Source organism: Rhamphochromis longiceps, linkage group LG6 (genome assembly GCF_057381845.1).
Source record: "Rhamphochromis longiceps isolate RC_006_pf linkage group LG6, R_longiceps_female_GT1.1, whole genome shotgun sequence".
NCBI lineage: Eukaryota > Metazoa > Chordata > Actinopteri > Cichliformes > Cichlidae > Rhamphochromis > Rhamphochromis longiceps.
In genome coordinates, this window is record NC_140562.1 from 36,753,715 (window position 1) to 36,781,706 (window position 27,992).

General features: G+C 39.8%; 4 protein-coding genes across 5 annotated transcripts in view; 2 read left to right on the forward strand and 2 right to left on the reverse strand.

Annotated features, from left to right (window-relative positions):
- Nucleotides 1–4,564: 4,564 nt before the first annotated feature.
- Nucleotides 4,565–13,390, reverse strand: slc26a11 (solute carrier family 26 member 11). The gene is made up of 15 exons (XM_085410510.1): nt 13,250–13,390; nt 12,579–12,701; nt 12,196–12,448; nt 11,860–12,052; nt 10,986–11,071; nt 8,965–9,181; nt 8,693–8,871; nt 8,483–8,555; nt 7,791–7,902; nt 7,656–7,711; nt 7,150–7,290; nt 6,693–6,820; nt 5,634–5,733; nt 5,426–5,559; nt 4,565–5,326 (listed from the first exon to the last, which is right to left on the reverse strand). The coding sequence occupies exons 3-15, from the start codon at nt 12,397–12,399 to the stop codon at nt 5,219–5,221; spliced, it is 1,731 nt and encodes a 576-aa protein (XP_085266636.1). The 5' UTR covers nt 12,400–12,448; nt 12,579–12,701; nt 13,250–13,390; the 3' UTR covers nt 4,565–5,218.
- A 30-nt stretch (nt 13,391–13,420) lies between these two features.
- sgsh (N-sulfoglucosamine sulfohydrolase (sulfamidase)) lies at nt 13,421–27,984 on the forward strand. 2 transcript variants are annotated; one of them, XM_085410512.1, is made up of 9 exons: nt 13,421–13,631; nt 15,343–15,503; nt 15,582–15,687; nt 15,762–16,138; nt 17,924–18,005; nt 18,082–18,285; nt 18,867–19,033; nt 19,537–19,754; nt 27,635–27,984. In XM_085410512.1, exons 1-9 carry the CDS (start codon nt 13,547–13,549, stop codon nt 27,816–27,818), a joined length of 1,584 nt encoding a protein of 527 aa, XP_085266638.1. In that variant the 5' UTR covers nt 13,421–13,546; the 3' UTR covers nt 27,819–27,984. The 2 variants fall into 2 exon arrangements, with proteins under 2 accessions (XP_085266638.1, XP_085266637.1); XM_085410511.1 differs by lacking the exon at nt 27,635–27,984 and adding an exon at nt 21,527–21,859.
- On the forward strand, nt 23,580–25,270 carry npb (neuropeptide B). The gene is made up of 2 exons (XM_085410515.1): nt 23,580–24,059; nt 24,560–25,270. Exons 1-2 carry the CDS (start codon nt 23,796–23,798, stop codon nt 24,686–24,688), a joined length of 393 nt encoding a protein of 130 aa, XP_085266641.1. The 5' UTR covers nt 23,580–23,795; the 3' UTR covers nt 24,689–25,270.
- The window catches only part of gnav1 (guanine nucleotide binding protein (G protein) alpha v1), a 35,826-nt gene continuing 33,628 nt past the window's right edge, over nt 25,795–27,992 (reverse strand). Inside the window, exon 9 of the mRNA XM_085410513.1 lies at nt 25,795–26,523. Within this exon, the coding sequence (XP_085266639.1) occupies nt 26,333–26,523 (191 nt within the window). The 3' untranslated portion in view covers nt 25,795–26,332. The remainder of the gene's footprint in view (nt 26,524–27,992) is intronic.

A 27,992-nucleotide genomic window follows, 5' to 3' on the forward strand; every position in this document is an offset into this window, starting at 1 on the left:
ATCTGCAAACTTGATTATATTTCTGCCCTGGTAGAGGCTCTGACATTTATTTGTATAATAACAAATTAAAGTGGTAAAAGGACACAACTTTGAGAGGATCTGATGGAAGATAAAAGCACATCTGATAAGATATTGTTGACTCTCACTTTCTGAGGTCTATCAGTTTAAAAGTCAGTAAGCCAAGAAATCAAGCCAGAATTAAGATTAAGTGTACTGGTGAGATGTCTTGCTAAAATATGGGGCTGAATACAATTAAAAGCAGATGAAAAATGTGCAAAAAGCACAACGTCCACAGGTGGAAACACAGCTGACACTAATCTGACTGACAAGACAGGGGAAGCAAAACTGAACATAATGCACATTAAACAGAAGACTATCAAAGTAAAACAGGAAGTACAAACACTGGCAGACTAAGAAAATCGTAAACACAAAAACTGGGTTGAGAAGTATTTGATACATGAAGCTAAAATTTCACAGCTCTCATTGTTTATGTTTAAACTTTTGCATAAAAAAAGATGAAAATATTCTAAAAATGTGCTAATTTGAAATAGGTTGTCCGTATACTCTTTTGAAACTTTTGATTCACACCCACATCAAGTTTCAAGATTCTTTGTCTTTGTTGTCCAACAACAGAAAATTTGTTTTGCCAGAATTCAAATTTTAGTGCAGAGTTGACCTTTGTAGCCTAAAGTGTGGGCAACATCCGGCCAGTTGGTTCTCTGTGATCTGACAGGCTGGTACGAATCACAACTGTCATCCTTGTTGTGGGGCCACAGAAAAAGTGAGCTGCTTTTGATCTTCATCATTAATAGATCTATCTTTACATGATTTTTGTTGACTGCTCTGGTCACTGAAGCAAAATAGGTGTCATAATAAAAATATTTTTTTCCAGTGTTTCAGCATTGTGGTTTTAAAACACATTTGACTTTTGCAAGAACAGCTATATCTATAGGCTCCTCTTGGTCATGTGAATCTTTTATCTGTTTATTTATTCATTTCTATTTGTATTATTTCAGTTATTACATTATATGTGGTATAGTTTAAAAAAACATACAAACAAACACAATAATTAGAAAATACACAGATGCATAAATTAACAATTCTTTTATAGAGTGAGAGAAAGAGAATTAGTGTGAGAATGTTTGTGTCTTTGTCACCAATGTACTTGAGAATGAAGGTGGGAAGCTGCAGCAAGACCAGGGAGACCAAAGGATGAGAGTCCCAGAGGACCAGAGGTAAGGAGCAGTCGAGCCTGCTAGAGGCCGGCTACCCTGGTACGAATTGAGAATAGGGTCCATGAACTATTAAGACAGCCCAGAATTCTGAATTTTGGCATGTATGACTCGTCTTTTTCCAGAAAGGTTCATAAGATAAGATTATCATTTGTGTTGTTGGAGTGTTAACCTTCCGAATGTAGGTTAACATTCTGAATTTCACAACTTATCTTTGCGTGTGTGTTTTTCCAGGGGTGTGGCTGGTGTTCCATTTCTCTGATAGTAATTACCTCACTTCTTTCCTATCAATAATCACCACACCTGCCCAAATAATTCCGCCAACTCAAGTTGTCACTGTTATGTCAATATCTCTGATAGAAGCTGTTTGTGACTCTGGAGGTGTGACTGACCTGAGGCACCGACCAGAAGGCAGTGGATTCTCAGTTGTGGTATCACAGACAGCGGTGGCAGACCGTGGTGTTGCGGGAAAGTAGGACCCAAATGCAGGACTGATGCAGATGAACAGTGAGTTTTATTAACAGTGAAACAACTACTATGTACATTCCCAGGCACTGTGGTCCCAGTGGTGATTCCTCCCCAGAATCCTCACACAGCACATACAGCACTTTAAAATAACATAGTTGACCAAAGTGCTTTCTAATAATAAAAAACCAGAGATAACAGTTAAAAAAATACATTAAACAGACAAAGAAATATATATAAATAAAAGAAAAGAAAAAAAATCAGTATATCTTAAATATTAAGACATGAGTAAAATAAACAATAAAATATACAATGAATAAAATTAACAAAATAAATAGATTAAGAGCGACCAGTTACTGACTACAAGCTGACTCTGTGTCATGGCTACTGGACGGACTCACGCGCAGACAGTTCTTTCTTTGAGAACAAAAGGAGATTATTTATTTACAACAGGGATCACCTCAGTGCTATATATATATATATATATATATATATATATATATATATATATTTATATTTATTCCAGGGAGGGAAGGGGGGGGGAATCCATACAGCTCCTCCGCACACACGCACTCCTCTTCAGCCGCACTCGCTCCAAAACTCCACACACGCTGCCACACCCGGGCAGGTCCCGTGATTTGGTCCAGAAGATGGATATCTACACACAGAATTTCAACGTTAGTTCCACAGCAAAATACACACAGGGGATTCCTTTGATAATGCCGAGAGCACGAACTCAAGAGGCTCAACGTTCCAGCGGTGAGCTGCTCTGTGCCACTGCCTTAAATAGCAACTGGGGAAATCAGCCAGATCAGCAGCAGGTGGAGACAATCACACAGGTGCGTGGGCCAAGAGCGAGAGCCCGTAACGAGCTCCACCCAGGCAGAGAGGAGGAGGAGAGACAAAGAAAACAAAAACAAAAAAGAACAACAACAACAAAACGTGTAGCCAGCGTGAGCCAGCCAGAGAGACACAGGGACCGTGACACTCTGGTACTATTCCTAAAAAGCCTTGGGAAAAAAGGTGTGTTTTTAAAATGATTTGAACATTTCAAGTGTTGGGGCCAGCCTAATATGGAGGGTCAGCTTATTCCATATTTGTGGGCCACAACAGCGAACGCTCAGTCCCCCCGGTGTTTCAGTCTCGACATGAGGACAGCAAGGAGTGACTGGTCAGTTGATCTGAGAGACCTTCGTGGTATCGGTGTAGAAGGTCTGACAGATAAGAAGGAGCCAGGCCATTTAAAACTTTAAAAGCAAACAATAAGATTTTAAAATTAATTCTAAAATGGACAGGCAACCAGTGTAAAGAGCAAAGAACTGGGGTAATGTGCTCACGTTTGCGTGTCTCTGTCAGCAGGCGAGCAGCAGCGTTCTGGACCATTTGCAGGCATGTTAGTGAGGCCGGATCAATACCAACATAAAGTCCATTACAATAATCACGGCGAGTGGTCACAAATGCATGTAAAACTCTCTCCAAGTCACAAAAAGAAAAAAAGGTTTGACTTTAGAGAGCTGCCTCAGCCGAAAAAAAGCTCACCGCTGTATTTACCTGTTTATCCATTTTAAGAGCTGTGTCGATTTTTATTCCAAGGTTGGTGACAATTGGTTTGACACAGGATGTGAGAGGACCCAAGTCAGATGGTGGGACACCAGGGCCACTCGGCCCAAATATAATGACCCCAGTCTTCTTTTCATTAAAATTTTAAAAATTCAGAGCCAGCCATGCTCTGATATCCTTAAGACATTCTTAAATAGGCCTGAGGGGGTTAGGGTCATTGTGTTTCAGGGGTAGATAAATTTGACAGTCGTCTGCATAAAAATGAAATGAGACTCTATATTTTTTTTAATAATATGGCCAAGGGGAAGTAAATAAATGCTAAAAAAAAAAAGAAGAAAAAAAAGAAGAAGGGGCCCGAGGATGGATCCTTGAGGTACACCACATGGGAGGGGGGCGGCGAATGAATAAAATTTCCCAAGTGAGACAAAGAAACTTCTGTCAGACAGGTATGACTTGAACCACTCCAAGGCAGTGCCTCTAATTCCGACATGATGTTCTAGGTGGGAAATTAAAATGTTGTGATCTACTGTATCAAAAGCTGCTGTGAGATCCAAAAGCACAAATAAGACAGAATTCCCAGAGTCAGCAGTTAGTAAGATATCATTAAAAACTCTCAAAGTGCAGACTCTTTGCTGTGAAGTGCTTTAAAATCTGCTTGAAATACCTCAAAAATGTTTTGACTCGTTTAAAAAACAGTCCAAACGGTGAAAAAATTACAATTACTTCTTAATTGTTGTTCTTACTACTTGAGCTATTCCTGTTAAAAGTAGTTTTAAAACCTACTGCATCATAGAGTGCACTTTTTTTTTTTTTTTTTTACACAATGCTTGCATTTTGGTTTAGTTTTTGTCAAAGAGATAATAACACAGTGTAACATGTCATGTGTTGCTTTTTCATCTGAGGTTTTATTTAAATTATTTCAAAATCTGGTGAAGACTAGATGACTTTTTAACTTGTGTCCTGATGTGTAAAACTAGAACAGAAAGATGGCGTACTTTTTTTTTAAACGACTGCATTCTGGGGAGAGTTATGAACAGACTATGAAAAGATGTGGCAGCAAACTGGAAGGAAAACTAGCAAAAATAAAACTAATAGAAATGGAAAAGAACCCTGAACCAGCTTTTCAGTTGCAGCACGGTTGCATGGTGATCCCAAGGATCATGCCCATGACAAGTGATGATAACTAATGATCATTAAATAGAAGAATAAATGATAAATGAAAAGAAAATTCTTCATGTACATAGAAACACAAATAACTTGTAATGATTTATTCAGGAAAAATCTTTGTATAAATGTGATGATTTGGGTTAAAAATATAATTCACTCATCTTCAACATTTTTTTAACGACTGAACTAGAGATCCTGTCCCAGCTGTCATTGGCTGGGAGGCTGTGTGCACCAGGTCTCTCGCAACACTGGAATAATTTATTTATAAAGAGAAAAGTTTTGTCTTTTTCCCACCTAGAAGCATTTCTTTGTCAACATAAAATAAGAGACTACTGCCTTACAGTACATTTTACACATATGAATAAATAAAACGATAGATGGCACTTGTGTTAGCCTGACTTTGCTCAGTTCATTAATCAGTAACTTCTTATTTTTAAGAACATATTTGGTCCCACTCTGGACTTTCAACCTTAAAACACCACACAGACATCTATTAGCAAAATTATACCACATATATCCACTATTACTTACACAGTCCAGATATTAATAGATTATATTATTTACATTTACAGACATTATATTAAACTTGTGCTCCAAAGTTGTTGTGCAGTGGACAGTGTTTGTAAACTTAACAGATTTCCTTATTTCTTCACTTGGTCAGTGGCAGTCGCTGCAAACTGCAGAGAAATTACTCGCTGGAGGTAGTTTATAGATTTTTTTGAGGTCTTAAGAGCCTTATAATTCCAGATTAGGGGCATCTCTCCTCTCCAGGCTGTAACTGGATAGTTTTTGTGTTAGTCATCAAGAAGGTTCCTTGACTCCATCTGCAGTGCCTCGTCTACGCTGTGATTGTGCCTGAAGCCCTCCAGATCAGCTGCCAGGAGAACCTTCAGAATAGAGGGCTGAAGGAGGGAGGAAGACACAGGCAGGGGAAAGCAAAAGATGATGAGTATGAACTCATTCAGTAAGGATTAAAGGTTTTTAAGGACTGAAGGGTGTACCTGCAATCCGGCAAAAATCAGATGCACTTCTCGGAGTTTGAACTGCCTCAGCAGGTCCCTGAGCTCACTGATCACTGTGTAATCGATGACGCTGACGTGAGAGCAGTCCAGCACCACAGACCGTGGTGGAGACACTGGGGAAAGACGAGCAAGTAAACAGCAGGAAACACTGAAATGTGCCCACGCAGACTATCAAGCATTTCATTACCCTGCAGAGCCCGAGTGTGTATGATGTGGCTGAGATACTCGGTAGCAGGAAAACTGAGGCCACTGCTCAACTCCATCACCAACACGCCGTGATCAGTCACCTGCAATGCAGATATGCAATATTACAGCATTAGTCTTGTTTGATACCACATATTTCAAATGTGTCCTCATCAAAGTTATGAAAAATGTTTAGTTTTAGTTTTTACTACTTTTATTTTTTGCTTATTCATTATTAAGTATTGGCAGGGCAAGATTTAAGAAGTTCATACAAAGTCTCAAAGTTCTGTTGACATTCCAGTTCCAGTTCCTCATTTTGTTTTTCTTAAGCCTCTCAGAGGTGGACTCGCTGGTGTCTTTTGTCCTGCTGCAGAACCCAAGTGCGCTTCAGCAGAGGTCATGAACAGACGGTCGGACATTCTGCATTTTGTATTTACACTTTTTCCCACCACTGTAACTGGCTCTAAAATAAACTGAAATGGTGAATACCCCACTACGAAACAACACAGTGTCTCCTGCATCTGGGTTCTAGTTTGGTCCTGATATAAGATGCAGTCTGAGAGAGTTTAGCTGCTGGAAGCTGGGCCAGTCATCACACACTGGTGTGACAGGAAGAAGCAGCAAAACATCACAATTTAACTCTATGATGACTTTTCTCTGGGTGGATAAGGATGGATCCAGCTTTGATTCACATACCTACAAAAAGCAAATGTTTAACCCAGGCAAATACTAACAAAAAAAAATCTTAGCTTTTAAGCTTTTAAGACATTTTCACGGTCAAATCATCCTTAATCATTATCCTCTTTTGCGTCCTTCATCTCTCCCTCCCCTCTTTCTCTTTTCATGTATTTTTTTACATTTTTAGTACTTTACGGATTAGTATTTTATGACTTTTAAGACCATTTCATGACTTAATATTTGTGACCTTCTTAATTGTTTTTTTCTCCTGTTTTATGCTTGTGAACCACTTTAACCCTTTACCCGTGATATTGAGCCAAACAAACTCACTTCACATGACTAGTTTCATACACTGCTTGCACACAGATATAAAAAGATAACGCACCTCTATCTGGGGTCTGGCCATACTGTAGAGCAGCAGGGCTCCAGACACAGCTATACCTCCTACGATGCCGTACTGCACCGCCCAGAAACTCATCAGGAACGTCAAAAAAAAGGGGAGAAGGTCCAGCTCTATGGGGGATAAATCATCATCATTAACGTTTAAGTGCCATCGATACTAGACGTTACACATGTTACATATTATGTTCTTGCCTAAAAATGGGGTACTGAGACGGTGACTGAGTCTGGCTCCAGACTCCAGAATTCTCCCTCCCATATAAAGTTTACAACAGTTGACAAATTGAATTCAGTTCAATCATTTTTTCCCACATCCTTTTTATATATTTTGGCTACTCTGTATAGTCGAATACAAAGAACTTTGGGTAAACTCTGTTTTAAATTTAAATATCTTACATAAATAAAAGTGACTTGACTAATTACAATAGCAAGATGAAACTCACTTCGTATCCTCCACATCTTAGCCACCACACGGTAATCCACCATGGGAGCCACCGCACAGATGATGACAGCAGCTAGAGAAGCTTTGGGGATGTAATAAAAGGCCGGCATGAGGAAGGCCAAGGAGAGCAACACTATTACACCTGCAACAATAAAGAGAAAGAAAATCATGAAACATTTAAAAACAGTATAAACAACATAAAATATGATATTTATTTGCACCAAAATAGCAAAAAAATATGTGATTGTTATTTTGGTTTTGACTTCAAGGTGCAAATTTTTTAAATAAGAAGGATGCTATGACAGACTGAAAGATAAACTTTTGAATTCTTGTACAAACATTGTTCTTGCAGTGTCTCCAACCTGCACGATAAGCCTTTTAATTTCACCAATAACGAAAAAAGAAACTAAAGAAATGTGAAGTGAGGATAATTTGCTGTATGACAACATAAATGGCCACAAGGGGGCAGAAGAGGAAAACGTAAAAGCTGAAAGTGTCACAACTTACTGGTGACAACCCCTCCAGCTGGAGTGCAAACTCCAGTCTGGGAGTTCACAGCTGTCCTGGATGTGAAAGAAAACATGTCAGTATAAACATAACTGTTATTATAACTATGAAAATAACACACACAGACACACAAACCTCCCAAAGCTGCCTGTGACAGGGTAGGCTGACACAAAGGAGCCCATGATGTTGGTCACTCCGATTGCCAGCAGCTCCTGGTTGGCATCGATCCTGTAGTCGTTCTGACTGGCTGAGGAGAAACATTAAGTTAAAATCAGCCACCAGTGTGATGAGGAAAAACATTCTTTAGCTGCCTTTATTATCTAATATCTAATCTTCTTTCTTTAGCACCTTTGTGGTTCAGCTACCCAATTTCGCTGTGCAAGAAACCGCACAATGACAATAAAAAGCTCTAAGTCTAAGTCTCTCTAATAACTATTTAATGAGTAGAAAAATGCTTTTGAAACATGTTTTGTTTTTAAAAATGTATAAAGTATTGATCTTTATTAATTTCATCTTCATGATGAAGCCTTAAATTGACAGCCAGGTTGCACTTACAAGCTAAATACATGATAAATATTAAGATTGCTATTGGAGTTTTATATGTTTACAGTGTTAGTTTAACATGTTAAATTATGGGACTGTCAGCTATTAGTTTTGGAGATACTTATTTTTATTATTATTCTGGTAAGAAATGTGAATATCTGTACCATATTTTATGTCTATCGTTTAATTCTGTCTGAAGACATCTCATTGAAAAAGTGGAAACGTCAAGGAATTACCAGCATCATTATGATTATCCTCTGAAACCAGTGACTAACATTACTTACCAAATGCTTTCGCAATAGCAATGCTCTCCAACAGGCCCATGAAGGGGATCACCGCTAGCCCTCCTCCAAAGTCCTTTAAAACACACAGAGAGGAAAACGAGACAGTCAGCAGCTCTTTCTGAGAGGGATTCTGGAAGTGAAACTTTCAGCTCAATCATTTATCAAAAAGATCCAGTGTCTTCATCGGGTTACTGGCGGTTTTCTCCTTACTTTCACAATCTCTCCAAAGGAAACGACGGTGCCGTTAGCTGTAGTGTCAGAGGTGGGTGGAGGCCTGAATGGTGGCAGTCCGCGGGTAGTTTTTCCAGTGATCGTGAAGACATGATTACCATACACCTCCCAGGAAAATGCTATGAGGGATGCAGCGATGACCACTGCAGCGTTACGCACTGATGATATAAAGAAATACAATAAAAATGTAATGAACAGAATTTTTTTTTTGTAAAAGAGAGACACGTGTACTCAAACACAAAGGTACTCACTGGTAGCTACAGCCCACACTACTTTCCTGGCATACATGGAGCAGGTGGAGTCACTGTCAGAGGTTAGACTCGACTTCATGAACATCAACGTGACCAGCAGAGCGAGACAAATCAGACCAAGAACCACATCACCGATCCTGGCCTCGGGAATCTTGTGGAAGGTGTAGTAAACCTCCAGGAAAAACTGCTGAGGGACACCCTGGATTCCCAGAATATTCTAGAAAAAAAGGAAGAGCGGGTAAAACCACTGACATTATGAACGGAAAAAATGAGAGGGCAAGAGCAGTTCTCTCTTTGGAGTTTAAGCACTCAGAGCAATCAAAATGCATTTTTGAGTATAACCTAAACATTCGCGTGTGCGATTGTGGCTCAAGAGTTGGGAGGTCGCCTTGTAATCGGAAGGTTGCCAGTTCGAGCCCTGGCTCGGACAGTCTTGGTCGTTGTGTCTTTGGGCAAGACACTTCACCTGTTGCCTACTGGTGGCGCCAGTGTCTGGCAGCCTTGCCTCTGTCAGTGCGCCCCAGGGTGGCTGTGGCTACAATGTAACTTGCCATCACCAGTGTGTGAATGGGTGGGTGACTGGATGTGTAAAGCGCTTTGGGGTCCTTAGGGACTAATAAAGCGCTATACAAATACAGGCCATTTACCATTTATTGTTAATCAGTTCACCAACAATGATGCAAATCCACCAGTAAAAGCTCAACACAGATTATAGTGCTCACCGGTCACATCTTTGACCTGTCTGCATGAGGTCAATGGGAAATTGATAGGTGTGATTTTTGTGGGAAACCACACCACAACTTTTTTCCTTTTTTTTTTTTTGAAGGCAACTATTAATTTTATTGTATATTATGTATGCGTGTGCAAGCAAAGAGATTTCAACTTGCATTAATTAATAAAGAAACACTGATGCAGAATATAGAGTTTTAAGACAGACTTTTCAAATATTTATTTACTAAAGTCAGAGGTAAAGCCATGTGCTTAGTTTGTAGAGAGCAGACTGCTGTGTTTAAGTGTTTTATTAAGAGACTAAACCGCAGAGAAGTACAAGAACCTGACTGAAGCAGAGCGGGAATGTACATCAGAGCCTGTGCTGGTAAAAAAAAAAAAAAAAAAAAGAAAGCAATAAGGAGTTTTGTAGGCAGAAGGAGAACATGCAAACTCCACACAGAAAGGACCCAGCAGGTGGATTCAAACACACAACCTTTTAGCTTAAAGGCAACAGTACTAACCACTGGTCGACCCAATGCTCAAATCATTATTGTGGTGCTTTCTGGTGACTTTTCTATTTTCTTAGATGCCAATAAGCTAGTTTTGATCATTCTAGAGATTATTTTTTAATTCTGTGTGCTTCTCAGCGTATTTTTCAGCACTTCTTCTGTCATGATTCTGGGTCTTTTACCCAGCGTTTTGTGTTTTTTGGTCTTTTCAAGTTCTGTTTATTTTTCATTATCTTTAGTTTGCTGGTTTTGGTTTAGACTTTCACCTTTGTGTACTCCCTTAGCATTTCAGTCTTGAGCATTTAGTTCAAATTACTGTTTCCTACCTTTTCCTTCTATGCCAGTTCCCCTACGTTTAGGCTAGTTCTGTCTGCAGTTTAGTTATTGTGCCTCTCTTCCCGTTTTATTTTGCTACCATTTTGTCTCCTTTACATTGTGTTTAGTCTTACTTTCTCCCCCTGCCTCATTGTGTCGACTATTTACACCTGTGTTTATTTGCCCCAGCTGTTCCACGTTCCCCTAATCTGCCTTGGTGCAGTTATACCCCCAGTTTGGCCCTTGCTCTTTGTTGTGTCATCTGTTATGCCTTCCTGTTTTCTCCGGTCTCATTTCCATCCTGGCGTGTTTATTTATATAATATTTTCCTTTCTGCTTTGTTTTAATAAAGACTCACTTTTTATCTTTTCATTCTTTTAAAGACTTTTTTCCTACTGAGGCATACAGTTCGATGTGTTGTATATGCTGAGATAACTCTATGTATGTGTGTTAGTTTTTGCTGTGTGTGCATGTTTTCACTCTTACTTTGACTTGGCCAAATCCAATGGTTACTGCAGCAGCACATGTGAAGCCTTTTATTACAGGAAAAGAGATGAAGTCCAGAAGGAAACCTGCAGAAGAGAAGCAAAGCAGTGGATGATTTACAGAACCAAGACATTATTAAACCTTCCAGATTTCAAATATTACAGTAACTCTTTAAGGAAAAAATATAAATTCTCATTTGATAAGGAGCTTATGTTCGTAGGCTGCCCATTCATTGACATTTTACCGTAAAATGACACAAGACTAGTAAGTCATTTAAAAATAACCCGCAGCACAATTAAGTTTGGATTGGGTCCTGTCCAAGGAGAACATGAGACAAGGTTTCATGTTCTCCTTGTGCCTGTGGAGTTTGTTCCAGGTACTCTAGCTTCCTCCCACAGTCCAAAGACATGCTTGGTCGGGTGATGGCAATTCTAACCTAGATGTTAATGTGAGCATGAATGGCTATCTCTGTGTGCCATCCCTGTCCAGGGTGTATCCTGCGTCACACCATATGAAAGCAGTGAGGGGGCTCCAGCTCCCTACGACCCTGAATTAGATATGTGGCTAATAAAATGGATGACCACATGACTATTTAAGAGCCACAGATTTTATAGTAGACTGTCTACCTCTAAAATTTAAGTTCCTACATGATAGTTACTTGATTTTTGTGATGTTGTTTTTACTTTTGGACTTCACCTTAAATTTTACATACTGGAGGATGTGATAAACTACCAGTGCTCTCAGACTCACACAACAATGTGTGTTACTGTGAAAAAATATTTTGTTTTGCTGTCAGTGGTTCACAAGTTTTTCAGGAAAAGCCCAAAACTGAAATCACAAGCTTTCCACATGACCTCGGGAGCACTCATTTCACCTAATCTCAGTAACGCCATCACAGCTTGGATGAGTCCACAGAGGAGGCTGAGCAGCACGGCTCGGTGAGGCTGCCCTCCCACCACAGAGGAGCACAAGAGGGACATGATGGCCGTGGGGCCCAGGGTCACATCCTTGGAGGTTCCCAGAAAGGTGTAAATGAACCCCCCCATGAAGGCCGAGTAGAGTCCGAACTGTGGACAGAAAATAAAATAAAGTCTGAACTAATTATGCAGCTAATTATTTTTTCATCTTAAAGCTCATGTCTCAGGAAAAGAGGAAAGCCAAATTAGTTATCCAGAGGGAGGTGAACCCTAATGGAAAGCCTAAGACTCGCCTGCACAGGAAGGCCGGCCACTTCAGCATAAGCCAGCGCTTGTGGTACAGTCGTCAATCCAACAGTGAGACCAGCAAGGACGTCCATCTTTAGCCATTTCAGGTTGTACTTTGGCAGCCATGAGAGGATGGGCAACCAGGCCTTCAGGGTGCTGTAGGAACAGCAGCACCGGGCTGACTGTCTTCTCATCAGACGCCGCTGCATCACACTTAGAGGTAAAGACCGGCGGGAGAGGAATTCAGCAAAGAGACATCTGTAGCAGAAAAAAGTAAAATGAACAAAACAACAGCCACACACAAAGCATGAGTTCTCCCCTCAGCTTTAAATATCATCAGCTTTGCTGGGTGCTGCCCAAGTTTCTGTTTTTTCCTTTTATTTCCTACCTCCTGCTGAGATATGCAGCATTCAGGAAAACGCCACAAAGATGCTGCTCATGCAAGCAGCTGTCAACCTGTTTGTTTGCATTTCTTCAAGCCGAGGACTTATCTTCAGGTGCATGCTGTGATCTGCGTGCCACACAAAAAAAGAACCATTCACAAGCTCACTGTGTGTCATTTACAATTATATAGCGATCATATGACAGCTGGGTGCTTTGCATACCGGTATCTGAACAGTCAGGACTTTTTTTTTTTCATGAAGTCACCTTTACCTTCAAACTATAAACTCCCTCATCAGAAAAGTCCAACAGATAGGTCCACAGTCTTACGTGAACTTGACCTTAGACTGATACTTTATCTCCCACTGTGTCTGATTATGAGTCTATGTTACCCAGACTATAACAACCTTGTAATTATCAAAAAAGAATGATAATACACTAAAAACAGTGATGTGTTTGAGTGCAAGAGAGAAGAATGCACAGAAGAGACTGAATTCGTATACTACAGAAATGAAACAAAACAGAATAAAATAGAAATTTGACAATATAATATAAAATAACTCCGCAGTGTTTAACCGAACTGAACCAAAATAGACTAAAATAGACAAGAACAGACCAAAATAAAGTAGAAAAGAGTAAATAAAATAGAATAGAGTTGAATAAAACATAAATTCTTACACAGCGTGATGCTTTCTCTTGGCTGGGCTGTGATTTTTCACGTCCTTCTCTACTGTTCCTTTTGCTAAACCCACTTCTCCAAAAACATTTCGCTGACTAGGCGCGAGATAAGTCGTTTCCTGTTTTTTTTCTCCTCACGTGACTTGTGTCATGTGACTCCCAGTGGGCGGGGTTTGAGTTGTTTGAGGAAGCATATTTCACGTCGTTCCAACAATGCTTTTAAGTGCTAACTTTAGCGAGTTTTGTTTTCATATTTAAAGTTTATTTTTCTGTGGAGAAATAGAGGAAGAGGCCAGCATGCTCCCTCGGGTTGTTTTTATTATTTTTTTAGCATCATGTTGCATCGGAGAGTCCAAAACAAGAAATGTGCTTCTAATAATTGGTGAGTTCACGTTTTTGTGCTCCTGGAGAAACTATAAATCATTTCTGTTATCTGGCTGGAAATTTAAAATGCTGAAATACACCCTCCTGTTGCCATTACAATTATCTGCAAAAATCTCGAGCCACCCTTTAATTCGTTATATAACAGAGATTCAATAGTTCCCGAAGTTTTTCATTGGACATTGACTGCTTGTTCACTCATTTTCAATCCACTTAAAAGTGCCAGGCTTAAAAAAAATATCTACAGCATTAATGATTAATGAAAGCTACATGGGGAAAAGGCTTAAGTACACCAAATTACACAAGAATTGAACTGAAAATCAGCAGTAACAGTCTCAAATCCAAATTTGAGATTGTTGGTTCAAATCATTGTTAGTATTTACAGAGAAGATCAGGAGAGAGGTACAACAGCGAGTGTCTACAGCTATCTGTAACAGTGCAGGCTCTGTCATGGTTTGGAGCTGCAGTTGGGGATCATAAAAACTGATGGACACTGAGATGGATGCAGAAAGCGTCTTACTAAAAACAGCTTTAATTTTTCAGGATGATCAAATGATCTCAAATGCACCGACAATGCAGTGAAAGCATGCCTGGATAGAAAAACACATACTGGAGTACCATCAGTCATGGATCGGCCTCCCCAGAGACTTTATCATTATAGTGAAAGGGAACAGTGCAAAAGAACAGCTTTGAATGTCCTTCAAGCCTGGAGAATGATTCCTGAAGACTGCTCAAAAAAAATTACAAGAAAGCTTGCCCAAGACAGTTCAGGCTGTGTTGAAGAAATAAGATAGTCATACCAAATACTGACGTTTTGGATTCAAAGGAGCTTGCAAAGAAAAGTGTCTGGACTTCTTTCAGTTACTTGAAGACGTTTCACCTCTCATCCGAGAAGCTTCTTCAGTTCTAAGGTCAAATGGTGGAGAGTCCCAGATAATAGTCCCAGACATTTGACCTTAGAACTGAAGAAGCTTCTCGGATGAGAGGTGAAACGTCTTCAAGTAACTGAAAGAAGTCCAGACACTTTTCTTTGCAAGCTCCTTTGACTACAATGACCTGGATGACTGAGAACCTTCACAGACATATTGCTGACTTTTTGGATTGTATAAACTCTGTATATACAAATAAGTAGAGGCATGAGATTTGCACAGTACTGAAAGTGCATGATGGAGGTTATAACTGTTTTAGGCAGTTGCTTTTATTTTGTTTATTAGTAGAACCTCTCTCCATAACATAAAATAATTAAGTTGACTAAATACAAACTAAATATGAGGCAGAAGTCGGTTTGTATGTTACAGTCTTGAGCCGTTTTAACCTTCATGCAAGTAGATTTTATTATCGTACAAATATTCTATAAAGAAATATGTTTAAAGTAAAACTAATCTAAAATGATCTGTCAGAAAATGCCAAACAATTGGAAAAAAAATGAAAACTATACTCGGGGGAAAAGAAAAATGTCAGTGTCTCTTTACATGAAGCCTGATCCACCAAGAAACACTTTTCCTACTTAAATCCTCTGCACTGAACCCCAACCTTAAACCCATCCTGTACTTCTGAGAAGAACTGGAATTGTGACTCAAAGCCAGGTTTCATTACTCTACTGACTTTGCAAAGCAGTATGTAGATGACAAAGATTTTAGAGATTATTAAAAGTGAGTTATGGGCATTTTGTTTGAGCCCCCGCATCAGTTTCTGTCTTTTTCTCCTCACAGCTGATGATGCAGGTTTCGAGACAGAGGTTTATAACAACTCTGTGGTCCACACGCCTCACCTGCGCTCTCTGGCTCAGCACAGCGTGGTGTTCAAGAACGCCTTCACATCTGTCAGCAGCTGCTCACCCAGCCGCTCCGCCATCCTCACCGGCCTGCCACAGGTGAGACACACACACCTGTAAATGCCACTCATTAAAGCGAGGTGAATTATTGAGGTGTGTTTCTCTTGTGGTTTCCAGCATCAGAATGGCATTTATGGACTTCATCAAGGAGTTCATCACTTTAATTCTTTTGATGAAGTACAAAGTCTGCCGCTGCTTCTCAAACAAACCAACGTACACACAGGTAGATAACAAAATGTCTATAAAAAAATCGTTCTTATTTTTTACTTTTTGAACTCACTGATTGTTTCTTCACAGGTATAATTGGAAAGAAGCACGTTGGCCCTGGATCTGTTTACCCCTTTGACTTTGCCTACACAGAGGAAAACAGCTCTGTCCTCCAGGTGGGGAGGAACATCACTCGCATTAAACTCCTGGTCCGCAAGTTTTTCCAGACTCACAAAGAGGAAGCCTTTCAACAAAAGAACGGGAAAAAAGCAGAAAAAAGTAACCGGGAGAATATAAAGAATGAAGACAGGCCATTTTTCCTTTATGTTGCCTTCCATGATACTCATCGATGTGGACACTCGCAGCCCCAATACGGAGCCTTCTGTGAGAAGTTTGGGAATGGTGAAAAGGGGATGGGTAGAATCGGTGACTGGACACCACAGTATTACACGCCAGACCAAGTAAAGGTCAGAGAAATCCCAGTTTCTGCTTTAATACCTGTTTTATGTCATTATTTAACTGTTTTAAAAAGAAAAAGGCTATAAAAATGAAAGCAGGCTAGTCCATTTTGCTGAAATTTCATTGCAGCAGCTGACATTGTTGTATGCATGCTCCTACTGAGATGGTAGATGGTATCATTAGGAATTTCCTGATCTCCAGATCTGGACCCGGACATCACTGAGCTCCTAGATAGTCTGAGGTTCAACCTGGCAGCATCAGATAGCCTGAAACATAACATACCAGAGTTGTTCTATTGGATTTAGGGGCCCAGTCGGTGGTATCAGTTACTTCATCCTCCAGGAAGTGCATGCATACTCTCGCCACATGAAGCCAGGCTTTGTCGTGCAACTGGAGGAACCCAGGAACCACTGTGCCATTGTACTGTGTGTGCCGTTGCCTAGCCTGCATGGATATGCTTCCCCAGACCATCACAGAACCATCACCAAACTGGTCATGCTGAACAACATTACAGGCAGCATTATTCTCCAACTTGTCCAAACCCATTCTTGTCTGTCACATGTGCTCAGGATGAGCCTGCTCTCATTAATGAAAAGTACAGGGTGACAGTGGTGGACTTACAAATTTTGGCATTTTATAGTAAATGACAGTCAGGCTCTATGGTGCCGGGCAGTGAGTACAGGACCAACTAGAGTACACTAAGCCCTCAGTGCACCGTCATGAAGTTTGAGACATTCACACCAGTGGCCTGCTGTAGGGCTCCAGATCAATATCCCAGAGGTTGGCTTGATGCTATACTCTGGTTAAAGTGTTTCTTTAATTATTACAAAACTGTTTACTGTAGTAGTGTGTTTTTGTTTCTGGGATTGTGCCTAAAATGTGGCTGTGCAGATTTCTGCAAAACTGCTCATTCAAACGAAATGAGTGAGTCAAATCATTTGTTACAGGAAACTAAAGACAATAAATAAATGAAATTAAACAAAACATATACTCAGGTTTTTCTGAGAACGGTTTAAACCAGCGGTCCCCAGAGTTGAGGCCGCGAGAGTTGAGGCTCAGGTGTGAAATGTATAGTTTTCAGGGTTTTTATCGGTCTTCAGCATTATTTTGTTATCGTTTTTATCGTTTACTCTGTTTTCCTGGGTCTTTTCACGTGTGTTATGAATAAAATTTCTTTTTTTCGGTACCGGTACTAGTTTTATTTTGTTGTATTTATCCATGACACCTTAAAGGCCGTTCCGTGAAAATATTGTCGGGCATAAACCGGTCCGTGGCGCAAAAAAGGTTGGAGACCGCTGGTTTAAACCATCTGACTGATTAAGTTGTATAAAAGTTAGGACTGTTTTGGCCAGATGTCATATTTTTCACAAAAGTCTGTTTAAATGTCAGAATTAGCTGTAGTTACAGTTACGTGCTTTGGGAGTGCATTAATGTTAATAAATGTGGGTTCATTCATGACGTACTCGCCTAACAATAAATTCTAAACGGAGTACTCATCGATGATGGTTTTATCACGGACTTCATATTTGACCAAACACCAGATAAAGCATTTAAGATTTGGTCTTGAGCTCATTGCTGCTTTGCATTACAGCCTGCAGTTGAAATTAACAGAAATTTTCAAATGCCCAAATTTTCCACAGCTTTTTCTTATTTCCCAGTTTGTCTTAGTCTTTACTCTTTTTTTTTTATTTTTTTATTTTTTTTTAAACTTTTCACATTACATTATGGTTGAATTAAAGCTACAGAACTTTAACACATGATAATGCAGAATTTCCTCATCTTCTGCACTTCAGGTTCCTCCTTTTGTGCCGGATACACCTGCATCACGAGCTGACTTGGCTGCACTGTACACCACAGTGAGCCGGCTGGATCAGGGTGCGTAACGGTTTTATAACATAGAAAAAGAAGGTTGTAAAACACTAAACTACGATGCTGTGCATATCCCCTGCAGGTATCGGTTTAGTTCTTCAGGAGCTCAGAGAAGCTGGTTATGAGAACGACACTCTGATAATCTACAGCTCAGACAACGGGATCCCCTTCCCGAATGGCAGAACCAACCTGTATCACTCTGGAACGGCAGAGCCGATGCTGGTGTCCTCTCCGGAGCACAGGGAGCGATGGGGAGACACCAGCGAGGCCTACGTCAGCCTGCTGGGTAAGAAAATTGAAGATACAAGGAACGATGCAAATGGACCTTTTCTCAGTATTTTAGGCCTTAAAATTAAGCAGCTATCCATTATGAGCACAGAGTGAGCTGCAGGTTAAAGTTAAATACTGATGCCACTCATTCCTAAACCTTTCTGGATTGTGAATAACAAACAATAAAAAAGTTCTAATAATTACGATCCAGTAAAGAGTGACAGAGCAGAAGAGTCGGTGTGTTGATCTGAAGCAGACACTAGATGGAGACTTAACAACAGAGCATGAAATATTGATAGAAGGAAAAATAATAGAGTAATAGACTGTACAAGTAGGGGTAGAAGTATTTTCTCAACCTATCAACAAATACTAACAAAAATACAGAGATATGTGGCTTTCTTTTTCTTTCTTTTGACGGTGTTGTATAAATATGAGGGTATCCCTTAGTTTAAAATGTACTATTTAAAGCTAAGGGGTCTTATATTTTGGTCTGTGTGCCTTTTTAAGAATTCCTTTAATTATTAGTAACTTAAGTTGAACATTTGTCAGTTTTTTGTTTGTTTTTACTATCTTTTCTTTTCCTTTTTATTTTTACAGACATCACTCCCACCATCCTCGACTGGTTCTCTGTTCCTTACCCATCCTACAGCCTACCTGGCACCCCTGCCTCCCAGGTCCACCTCACTGGCCGCTCGTTACTCCCTGCTTTGGTAACTGAGCCCACCAGCTGGCACACTGTCTACTCCAGCCAGTCCCTGCATGAGGTCAGGACATCACCACCACTTTAGCTTGATGAATCATTTTTATTTCTAACTCTAAATTTTTATTTTGGACTCTACTGTGGTAGCCTTGCTTGAGTCTCAGTTTAAAATATTCCCTTATCTAAACTAATGATGAGCTATTTTCGCTCCTCTTACTTGAAGCCAACCTTTTTCTGATTGGCTGCCCCTTACAAGCTAAAAGTTTGAACAGCAGTGGGCTGCTGTGGTTACAGCTAGAGTTGTAAGCCTGACACAACCATATAAGAATATCTGCTTTGACTGGACTCACACTGAGCCAAGAGTAGGGAACAAAAGTCTAAAACCAAGTGCTTAGAGCAGTGTGCAGCTTTTGGCTCAGAAGGATTAATTGCACGTACACTGACATCTTTATTTTAAATTCGCTGTTGCAAAAGTATTAATAAGACAGAAAATCAAGAAAAACATGACAGCAACACTTTAATGAGAGAATAAAATGTCTTTAACTAAAACTTTTGCTGTGATTTCAGGTCACCATGTACTACCCGATTCGCTCTATTCACCAGGGGCCATACCACCTTCTGCACAACCTGCACTACCGTATGCCCTTCCCTATCGATCAAGATCTGTACGTGTCGCCCACCTTTCAGGACCTGCTGAACCGCACCACGCTGAGTCAGCCGACACACTGGTTTAAAAGCCTGGAGCAGTACTACTACAGAGCTCGCTGGGAGCTGTACGACACCAGGTCTGTAACAGCTGCTGTCGCTCGCTTTGTTAGAGCTGATCCAGAGAAGCAAACACAACCTTATTCCTGATAAGTATCAGTCCCTGCAAAGGACGGGAGTTAAAAGGTCCTCATGGAAAAGTGGATCACAATACTTGACCTTGATCAGTGGATGACAGGGGCATCCACCGATTCCAGTGAGATAAACCTAAAACAGCTGATTTAGCGATAACAACTCTGTCTCAGAAAACAAAGAGCAGAGGTCAAAAACAGAACAAGAATCACGTGTTGAGCAAATTTTATTTGCCATGATTGTTCAGATTTTTTTTTGGTGATCTATCAGTATTTAAAACTTTTTTCTTTTTTTTTTTCTTTTCTTCAAACACTGTTGCATTTGATGGTAAAGATTCCTGGCATGAATCTCCTGCCCCCCACCCACATATTCAACAACACAGAAAGAAACATGCATGTTAGGTTAATTGGTGATTCTCAATCTGCTGTGGATGTGAGAAGGATAAAGTGCTTAGAGTACAGAAGAAACATGTACTGGTCAAATGCAACTCGTCTTTCGAAGCACTTTGATCGGTCACTAAAAAAAATGCGACACATAAATAGCAGGCTGTTTCCATTTAAAGCTTTTTATTTCACGGTTTGTGTGTCCGTCATTTTTCACTGCAGCAGTAACAAGTGAAAAACTGAGGAGGATGTTGATAACGAGCTGTGCCGTCTTTCACACTAAAAATCAGCAGCACTGTCTTTGCTGTGACTTTTACACTGAGGTTAATCAGTTGTGAGTAAAAAACGTAGATGGTTCATTAGTTGAGTCCACCACATCTGCAGACACATCGTTCACATCTTATATCAGACCGTTAACAGACTGTTCCCTCAGTTTCTTAGAGTGTAAAGCTTTTTTAAAGATGACATTCATAACAACGGATGAAGGTGACTGTTAGCTGAAGAGTGAACGAGCACAAACGTAATCAAGTTTCTTTTTTCTCCAATAATGAACACTATTGATAGTCTAAAACTAAAACTACACCACAGATTGGCGTTGAAAACCATGTTTAGCTTAATTTAAAACTGATTTTCAACAACCTGATTGAATGCACAGTATAAAAACATTTAATGAATGACTTATAACACACTATAATGAAGGCATACACTTGTATAAGAACATTTTAACGGATTATTACTTGTCATAATTTATTTCACCATTCATTTCTTACTCCTCTTTCCTGCTGTGCTAATGACTGTTGACCTGAAGGTTTTAATTAATTAATAATATACCAACAAACGCCTTATTTAAACATAGGTATGTAGTGCACTTTAAAAAAGTATTTGATGGTAATATTAAGCTTTTAAGAGGTAAAAGTTGGTTTCATTCATAGGCTATGTTTAGTACTTTTAAATGTAATGTGTGGGGGAAAAACACTGGTCAGATATTATGTTAGCCAATAAAATGCTTATTATTTTCACTAGAAATGGAGGCAAAGCAACCATTCTCTTACTGGGTTTAGGGTTGTGGAGAAGCTGTAGCCTATCACATGTGTCATGGGGTGAGATTCATGTTAAACCCTGAACGGTTCAACAGTTTAACGCCAACATATTTCCCTGAAAAATTAATAATTTTAATAAAACTAACAGAAGCTATAGTTGCTATAGTCTATAGTCATTTTAGTAAATATAACTCATTATTTTTGCATTAGATGGAGGGATTTGCAGTGAGTAATTGTGGCTTATGAGCTCAGTCTTTCTAAAATGTTTAAATATTAATAATTGCATCGCTAACGCAGGACAGACCCACTGGAAACAAAGAACCTGGTGTTAGACCCGTCCTACAGCGGCGTGCTGGAGAGCCTGAAGCAGGATCTGCAGAAGTGGCAGTGGAAGACTGGCGACCCCTGGGTCTGTGGACCAGACTATGTCCTGGAGGACAAACTGGAGCCGCACTGCAGACCACTTTACAATGGACTATGAGGGACCCTAATGGTACCTTCAGTCATCTTGACTGATAAAGCTCTATGGATGAGGACATTTACTTTGTAAAATACAATATGTTTATTTTAATTTCTAATTTTGTATGTGAGTGATGCTTTTAATGCTTAAAATAAACAATTTTAGTTGCTTTAATTTGTACCGTCCGCTTTATTTTACTGCATAATTTAATCGCTCATCGTTTTTCGCCGTCTCTGTACATTTAAGGTTCATTTTCACCATTTTCATCCAGACTCTCACGATAACCCTGAGTTATAGAAAGGCAACATATTTAGACACCATTTAACTGTTTTTGTTATTGTTGATAGATTGATCTGGTAACTGAAGACGTGGTGGAGTTCATGACGCATGACTGGTGATGTCAGCGGATCAATCTCGAAATGGGTTCTGTTGAAATAGGACCGTTTTTCCTCTGAGCTCCACTTTGAAGTCAGACTGGTTCGTTAAATCCTTGGGTGAACGAGTTTTAACAGCTTCCTACATCGATCGGCTCATCTTGTCATTCCTGATCCATCTGCCTTTACTTCAATTCAAGATTTTGAAGCCCTTTGCTCTGATTTTGCTTGATCGAGCTGATTTCTGTGAATGAAGTAATGAATCGTAACTTTTCACTGATGTGAAAACTCAACCAAGAAATTCTGAAAATTGGTCAGTCTGATTATTTTACATTGAGATTTAATAAATACGTGCAGTTAGGACACACACACACGGTCTCATAAGCTATTACTGGGTGATTTATTGAAGGAAAAATTGGAACCCTTTACCCCTCAAGTGAGGTTATTCAGTAATTCTGTTATGCTGTGGGCGGCATTTTGCTGGCATGGTTTCACTCCACTTATTCCCTTAGATGACTGCTTCTTCCAAGATGACAAAGCTCCTCATCCAAAGGGGGCACTGACTCACTTAGTAGTTTCACGAGAATGAGAATGATGTGAATCATATGCTGAGACCTTCACACTTACCAATTTTCAAATTCAAATTCAAATTTTATTTGTCACGTACACAGTCATACACAGTACGATATGTAGTGAAATGCTTGGACAACTGCTCGTGACCTAAAGAAAACAAAAAAGGAAAAGGCTATGAATAAGATAGGAAATAAATATGAAAAATTAAAAAGGGTAAATTTAACTAAGAAGGAATAAAATATAAATTAAGGTTAAAAATGAAATAACTGTACAACACAAATTAGAATGAAGGGTAAATTTAACTGGGAGAATAAGATAAAATATATAAATTAAAGTTGAAAATAAAATAACTGTACAACAAAATACACAATATAGAACTATATAAGAATGTATGAAGAAATATAAATAAATATATACACAATAACAGCAGCTGTACAAGTATTAACCGGAAATGAAGAATATAGTGACCAGTGTTGTGCAAAAAAACAATGTGTGCAAAAACAATGTCCAGAAAGTCCAGTGTGTGTGTAAGAACCATATGTGTGGGTCAGTACTGTGTGGTGGTGTGATTGAGAGACCGTATCGCCTGCCAATTTTGATTCTAACTGAACATTTGAGGGATTTTCAACCAACTTCTTAATCAGCATCTCAACAACCATCAACAAAACGACAAATCCGGAAATATCTTTTGGAAAGGGGAAAAAAGAAAACCACCTGTCGCTCAAGTAGAGTTCTTTTAGGAATGAATCAGTGAAATACAAGGTGTCTTCCTTTAATTTGTCGGTATCCGGTGTCTATTGTGTTTTGACTTCAGTGTCTGTCATGGTCGACTGATGTTAATCAATTTCGCTCTGACCTCTTCAAGGGTCAGAGATTTGCTGACGTCCTATGACCCTCTATCACTTACCACATACACAAACACATTCCAGTGGCGCCAATAAGCCATCAAGAGCAGATCAATTCGGATGTTTTTTTCTCCTTTTGAAGATGGATCATCATCCGCCCACCTCATGGCTCTGATTTGACGAACGACCTGGGTCACGATAACGTCGCCCAGTCAGCCTATATAAGCAGCAGAAAGTTTCCTGAACACCAAGCAAAACAAACGCACCGCTGACGAGAAAAGTCCTGCGTAAAACGTGCCAAGACGGTTCCAGACATGGAGAAATCAGCCAGGTTTTCTGTGGTGTGCGTTGGAGTGTCTCTGCTCATCTCCTGCTATTCAGTTGAAGCCTGGTACAAGCAGACCACCGGTCCCAGTTACTACTCGGTTGGTCGCGCCTCAGGTTTGCTGTCCGGTATCAGGAGGTCACCGTACGTCCGGAGATCCGAATCCGAGGAGACGCTGATGGAGAGCGGAGAGACAGTCGGTAACAACGTAATCCCGGAGAGTTCCAGGCAGATCTCCATCCTCAAAAGCATGGTGAGTGCCAAAAAAGAACATACTACAAACGCTATTCTTGTTAGGAAGCGCTTTAAAACATGACCATTCAGAGTAAAACGAAGAAGGTATGCGCGTAAAGTTTGCTTTCCATTCAGCTCGCACACTGGCGATTAATTAGTGCTGAAAGTTTGACATCTTAAAAATAAAATAAATTTTAAAAAAAAATCAGGATGAGATTGAATTAATACTCCTGATTTATTTGTTTTTTTTTTTTAATATCATAAAGACAAAAACAAACAAACAAAGAAAACAGAAAAAAAATCAAATGATTGGGCGCTGAAGGTCAGCTTTAATAAAACTGCTATCGCATATTTAACTAAATCTAAACTGATTACATCCCTAACTCCAGGATTAATTATTTTAGTCTGCATGATTTTATGTAATCGGTGTAAATCAGTGAAATGTAGGTTTTCAGGCTGGTTAAACAGGACTCTCTTTTGCCTTTAAATTCTCTCATCTGTCATTTTCGCCTCATTCAGGCCATCTGCGTGAAGGACATCTCCCCAAACCTGAAGAGCTGCGAGCTGATGCGGGACGGGACGGGCACCTTCCAGTGCAAGGCGGACGTCTTCCTCACTCTGGACTCCCTGGACTGCCTGTCCGCGTGAGTCCCGACTGGACTCGTCCTCCGCAGAATCCCGGGAGCACTGCTGTGGAAACCGGAAAAAAGAAAAGTAACGAGGATGCATGAGTGTGAGGGTTAGGTGGCGACTCCCGGGAAAGACCCACAAATTGTCAAAGACGGACCGCTGCAGACTCTGAATGTTCTCTTATTTAAACCCCTCAACACTGTTCAGTTTTGCTTTTGTTGCGTAGACATGAGTGTAAAAGAAAAAACAAGAAAAACATCGGTGTGAGAGATGTTCGCTCAAGCCGTTTTCTTCCCAAATTATTTCTCATCTTTAGTGTTTGAACCCTGACATTTACCTGTGTTGCCAAACTGTATTAAATATACGAGAAGTCGACTGCAGAGCAGATTTACTGTAAAGTACTTTTATTTATTTTATCTATTAAAATGAACAAACACTGGTAACCTGCTGTGTGGTCTAACTGTGTCTTTAAATCTTCAACTGCACAGGGGACACATAAGTGGTCCAGCACGGGATTATTTGAATCTTATCCATTTGCATGAGTTCCGTTGAGTTTGCAGCATAACATTTATTCTCTACTCCAGATTCAGTACAACCCATAAAGTAAGTCTCAGGACGTAACACTTAATGAACTGTAAACATAAAAAATAATTCAGAAAGAAGAAACAAAGAATGAAAAACACATTTCATACATGCGTATGAAGCATTTATATTACAGCACAGTAAAACAACTTCATCAGGCACTTGGGGGTGTTTTTCTCACTGTTTTTCTTTTTTAGTATCCATAATCACACTGCATCAGTCATTACCATATCTTGTTTATTACTGGAGTCAGTAGCACAGGGGAGCCCTGGAAACAAACTCCAGCTCAGCTAATTGCAAACAAATCACATATAGGTGGTTTCATCCTGGCTGAAAAACACAAAAACGGGGTTTGTGTGTAATACTGGAACAATAATTGTCATTGGTGATGGGAAGGAAATTAACAAGTCAGACGTTTCACTTTTTAAATTCTAATAAGTTTCCCCATATCAGTGTGACTGGTAGGAATCAGAAGACAGAGGGGCTGTGCACGGATGTGGGTGTTTTTAGCTCAGGATGTCAAGTCAACACACTCTGGTGTGTTTTTAAAGTGATTAAGACCTCATTAAAAAAACAAAACAAAACAAAACAAAAAACAGGCATGACGCACAGCAGAGACAAAGTGATGGATGAGCAGGAAACACATGATGGAATACTGCGCCACCAAAGTTACTGAACAAACCCTCACCCACGCTCCATGCTGGCCCCACGTTCACAGAGGAGGACACAAATAAATGCCACATGTATCTATATCCAGTCTTCAAACATAAAAATCAGCGTCACTTTTCATAGTTTGACTTCATATAAATCTACAGTATAAAACATTAATGCCTTTTACTTTCAATTAAAGGTTTCAAAAGTCAACATTTCGGGGACCAACACGAGCAAAGCATGAACCGAGTTGTCCTCCACTTCAATCTGCTTTGAAACAGTTTTTAGAAGCCACATGTGAGATCATGAAATCGAAGAGGAGCAGCAGAGCTCCTGGGGTTCTCCTCACATTAGGGAGATCAGGAATCATGTTTGCGTGACATGATCTCCATATTTCAGTATTTAAAATGTGACAAAGTCCTCACGCAGTCACAGGAGCGACACGGCCTCCAGGTTCTCTTTGATTATTGTCTCCATAACCACCTGGAAGACAATCTGGATGTTGGAGGTGTCGGTGGCCGTAGTGAAGTGGTGGTAGATGAGTTTGCTGGGCGTTTTGTTTAGTGAGATGAAGGTGACGGCGATGAAGCGGGCGGCCGAATCCACGTCACAGTCTGCACCTGACGAAGATGAAGGGGGAGAGATCAGATGTGTTTGCAAAAACTCCCAGAGTTGGTTAGTTAATGTTGAAAAGAATGAAATTCTGAATTCTGTATTTGCATTTAGGAGGAGATGTGACACCAGTGGCAACCGGCCCACTGAGGCAGTGGAAGTTTCTACTTTTCTATTACAAAAACAGCTTTACTATTCAAGTTTTCACTGACAAGAAAGTGGACATAAGACAAAACAATTGCAAATTATGTAATAAAAAGGCAAAAAAGTTTGAGGTGCAGATATTTAAGCACATTTTCTGCCACTTGATTTGAATTAAAACTGATGCGGTGTGTAAGCATCATTTTACTGCCTTAGCTGCTTGTGGGTTATTTACAGTTTGGTCCATAAATTTGTTGGACAAAGACATCGTATTTGTAGTTTTGCACCTCCACCTCCACAGTGAATTTTAAATCAAATAATAAAGTGCAAACTTTCAGCTTTAGTTTTGTTACAACCATGTTTATACTCAGTCCCTCACAGTCAGAGGTTCATAATTAATTGGACAAACTAACACGATTTGAAATATAAGGACTAGTTTTTCCATTTTAAGACAAAAAAAATAAATGTCTGAACGAGGTCACGACCCATGGACATCACCAGATGCTGCATTTCCTACCTTGAGATGCTCTGTTAGACCTTTGATGCAGCCACCTTCAGTTTCTTTTGTGAGGCTTTCTTAAATAGATGGACAGGTTCTTATATAGCACTTTTTTTACTCTACTTGAGTTTTATAAAACGTGTTATTCACCCGTTCATATCAGTACTTTTTTCTAAGTGTTTTCTATCTAGCATTTACATTCCAGTTGTGGAGAAGCTGTAGCCTATCACATGTGTCATGGGGTGAGATTCATGTTAAACCCTGAACGGTTCAACAGTTTAACGCCAACATATTTCCCTGAAAAATTAATAATTTTAATAAAACTAACAGAAGCTATAGTTGCTATAGTCTATAGTCATTTTAGTAAATATAACTCATTATTTTTGCATTAGATGGAGGGATTTGCAGTGAGTAATTGTGGCTTATGAGCTCAGTCTTTCTAAAATGTTTAAATATTAATAATTGCATCGCTAACGCAGGACAGACCCACTGGAAACGAAGAACCTGGTGTTAGACCCGTCCTACAGCGGCGTGCTGGAGAGCCTGAAGCAGGATCTGCAGAAGTGGCAGTGGAAGACTGGCGACCCCTGGGTCTGTGGACCAGACTATGTCCTGGAGGACAAACTGGAGCCGCACTGCAGACCACTTTACAATGGACTATGAGGGACCCTAATGGTACCTTCAGTCATCTTGACTGATAAAGCTCTATGGATGAGGACATTTACTTTGTAAAATACAATATGTTTATTTTAATTTCTAATTTTGTATGTGAGTGATGCTTTTAATGCTTAAAATAAACAATTTTAGTTGCTTTAATTTGTACCGTCCGCTTTATTT

What these genes read in the sequence shown, in the direction of transcription:
- sgsh (XM_085410512.1), top strand. Translation starts at nt 13,547, where the DNA reads ATGCTCCCTCGGGTTGTTTTTATTATTTTTTTAGCATCATGTTGCATC. An exon ending in ACACGCCAGACCAAGTAAAG is followed by an intron (nt 16,139 to 17,923) that starts GTCAGAGAAATC and finishes TCTGCACTTCAG; the next exon opens with GTTCCTCCTTTTGTGCCGGA. An exon ending in AGTGAGCCGGCTGGATCAGG is followed by an intron (nt 18,006 to 18,081) that starts GTGCGTAACGGT and finishes TATCCCCTGCAG; the next exon opens with GTATCGGTTTAGTTCTTCAG.
- slc26a11 (XM_085410510.1), bottom strand. Translation starts at nt 12,399, where the DNA reads ATGCAGCGGCGTCTGATGAGAAGACAGTCAGCCCGGTGCTGCTGTTCC. An exon ending in AGTGTGGGCTGTAGCTACCA is followed by an intron (nt 8,872 to 8,964) that starts GTGAGTACCTTT and finishes TTATATCATCAG; the next exon opens with TGCGTAACGCTGCAGTGGTC. An exon ending in ACACACTCGGGCTCTGCAGG is followed by an intron (nt 5,560 to 5,633) that starts GTAATGAAATGC and finishes GTCTTTCCCCAG; the next exon opens with TGTCTCCACCACGGTCTGTG.
- npb (XM_085410515.1), top strand. Translation starts at nt 23,796, where the DNA reads ATGGAGAAATCAGCCAGGTTTTCTGTGGTGTGCGTTGGAGTGTCTCTG. An exon ending in TCTCCATCCTCAAAAGCATG is followed by an intron (nt 24,060 to 24,559) that starts GTGAGTGCCAAA and finishes CGCCTCATTCAG; the next exon opens with GCCATCTGCGTGAAGGACAT.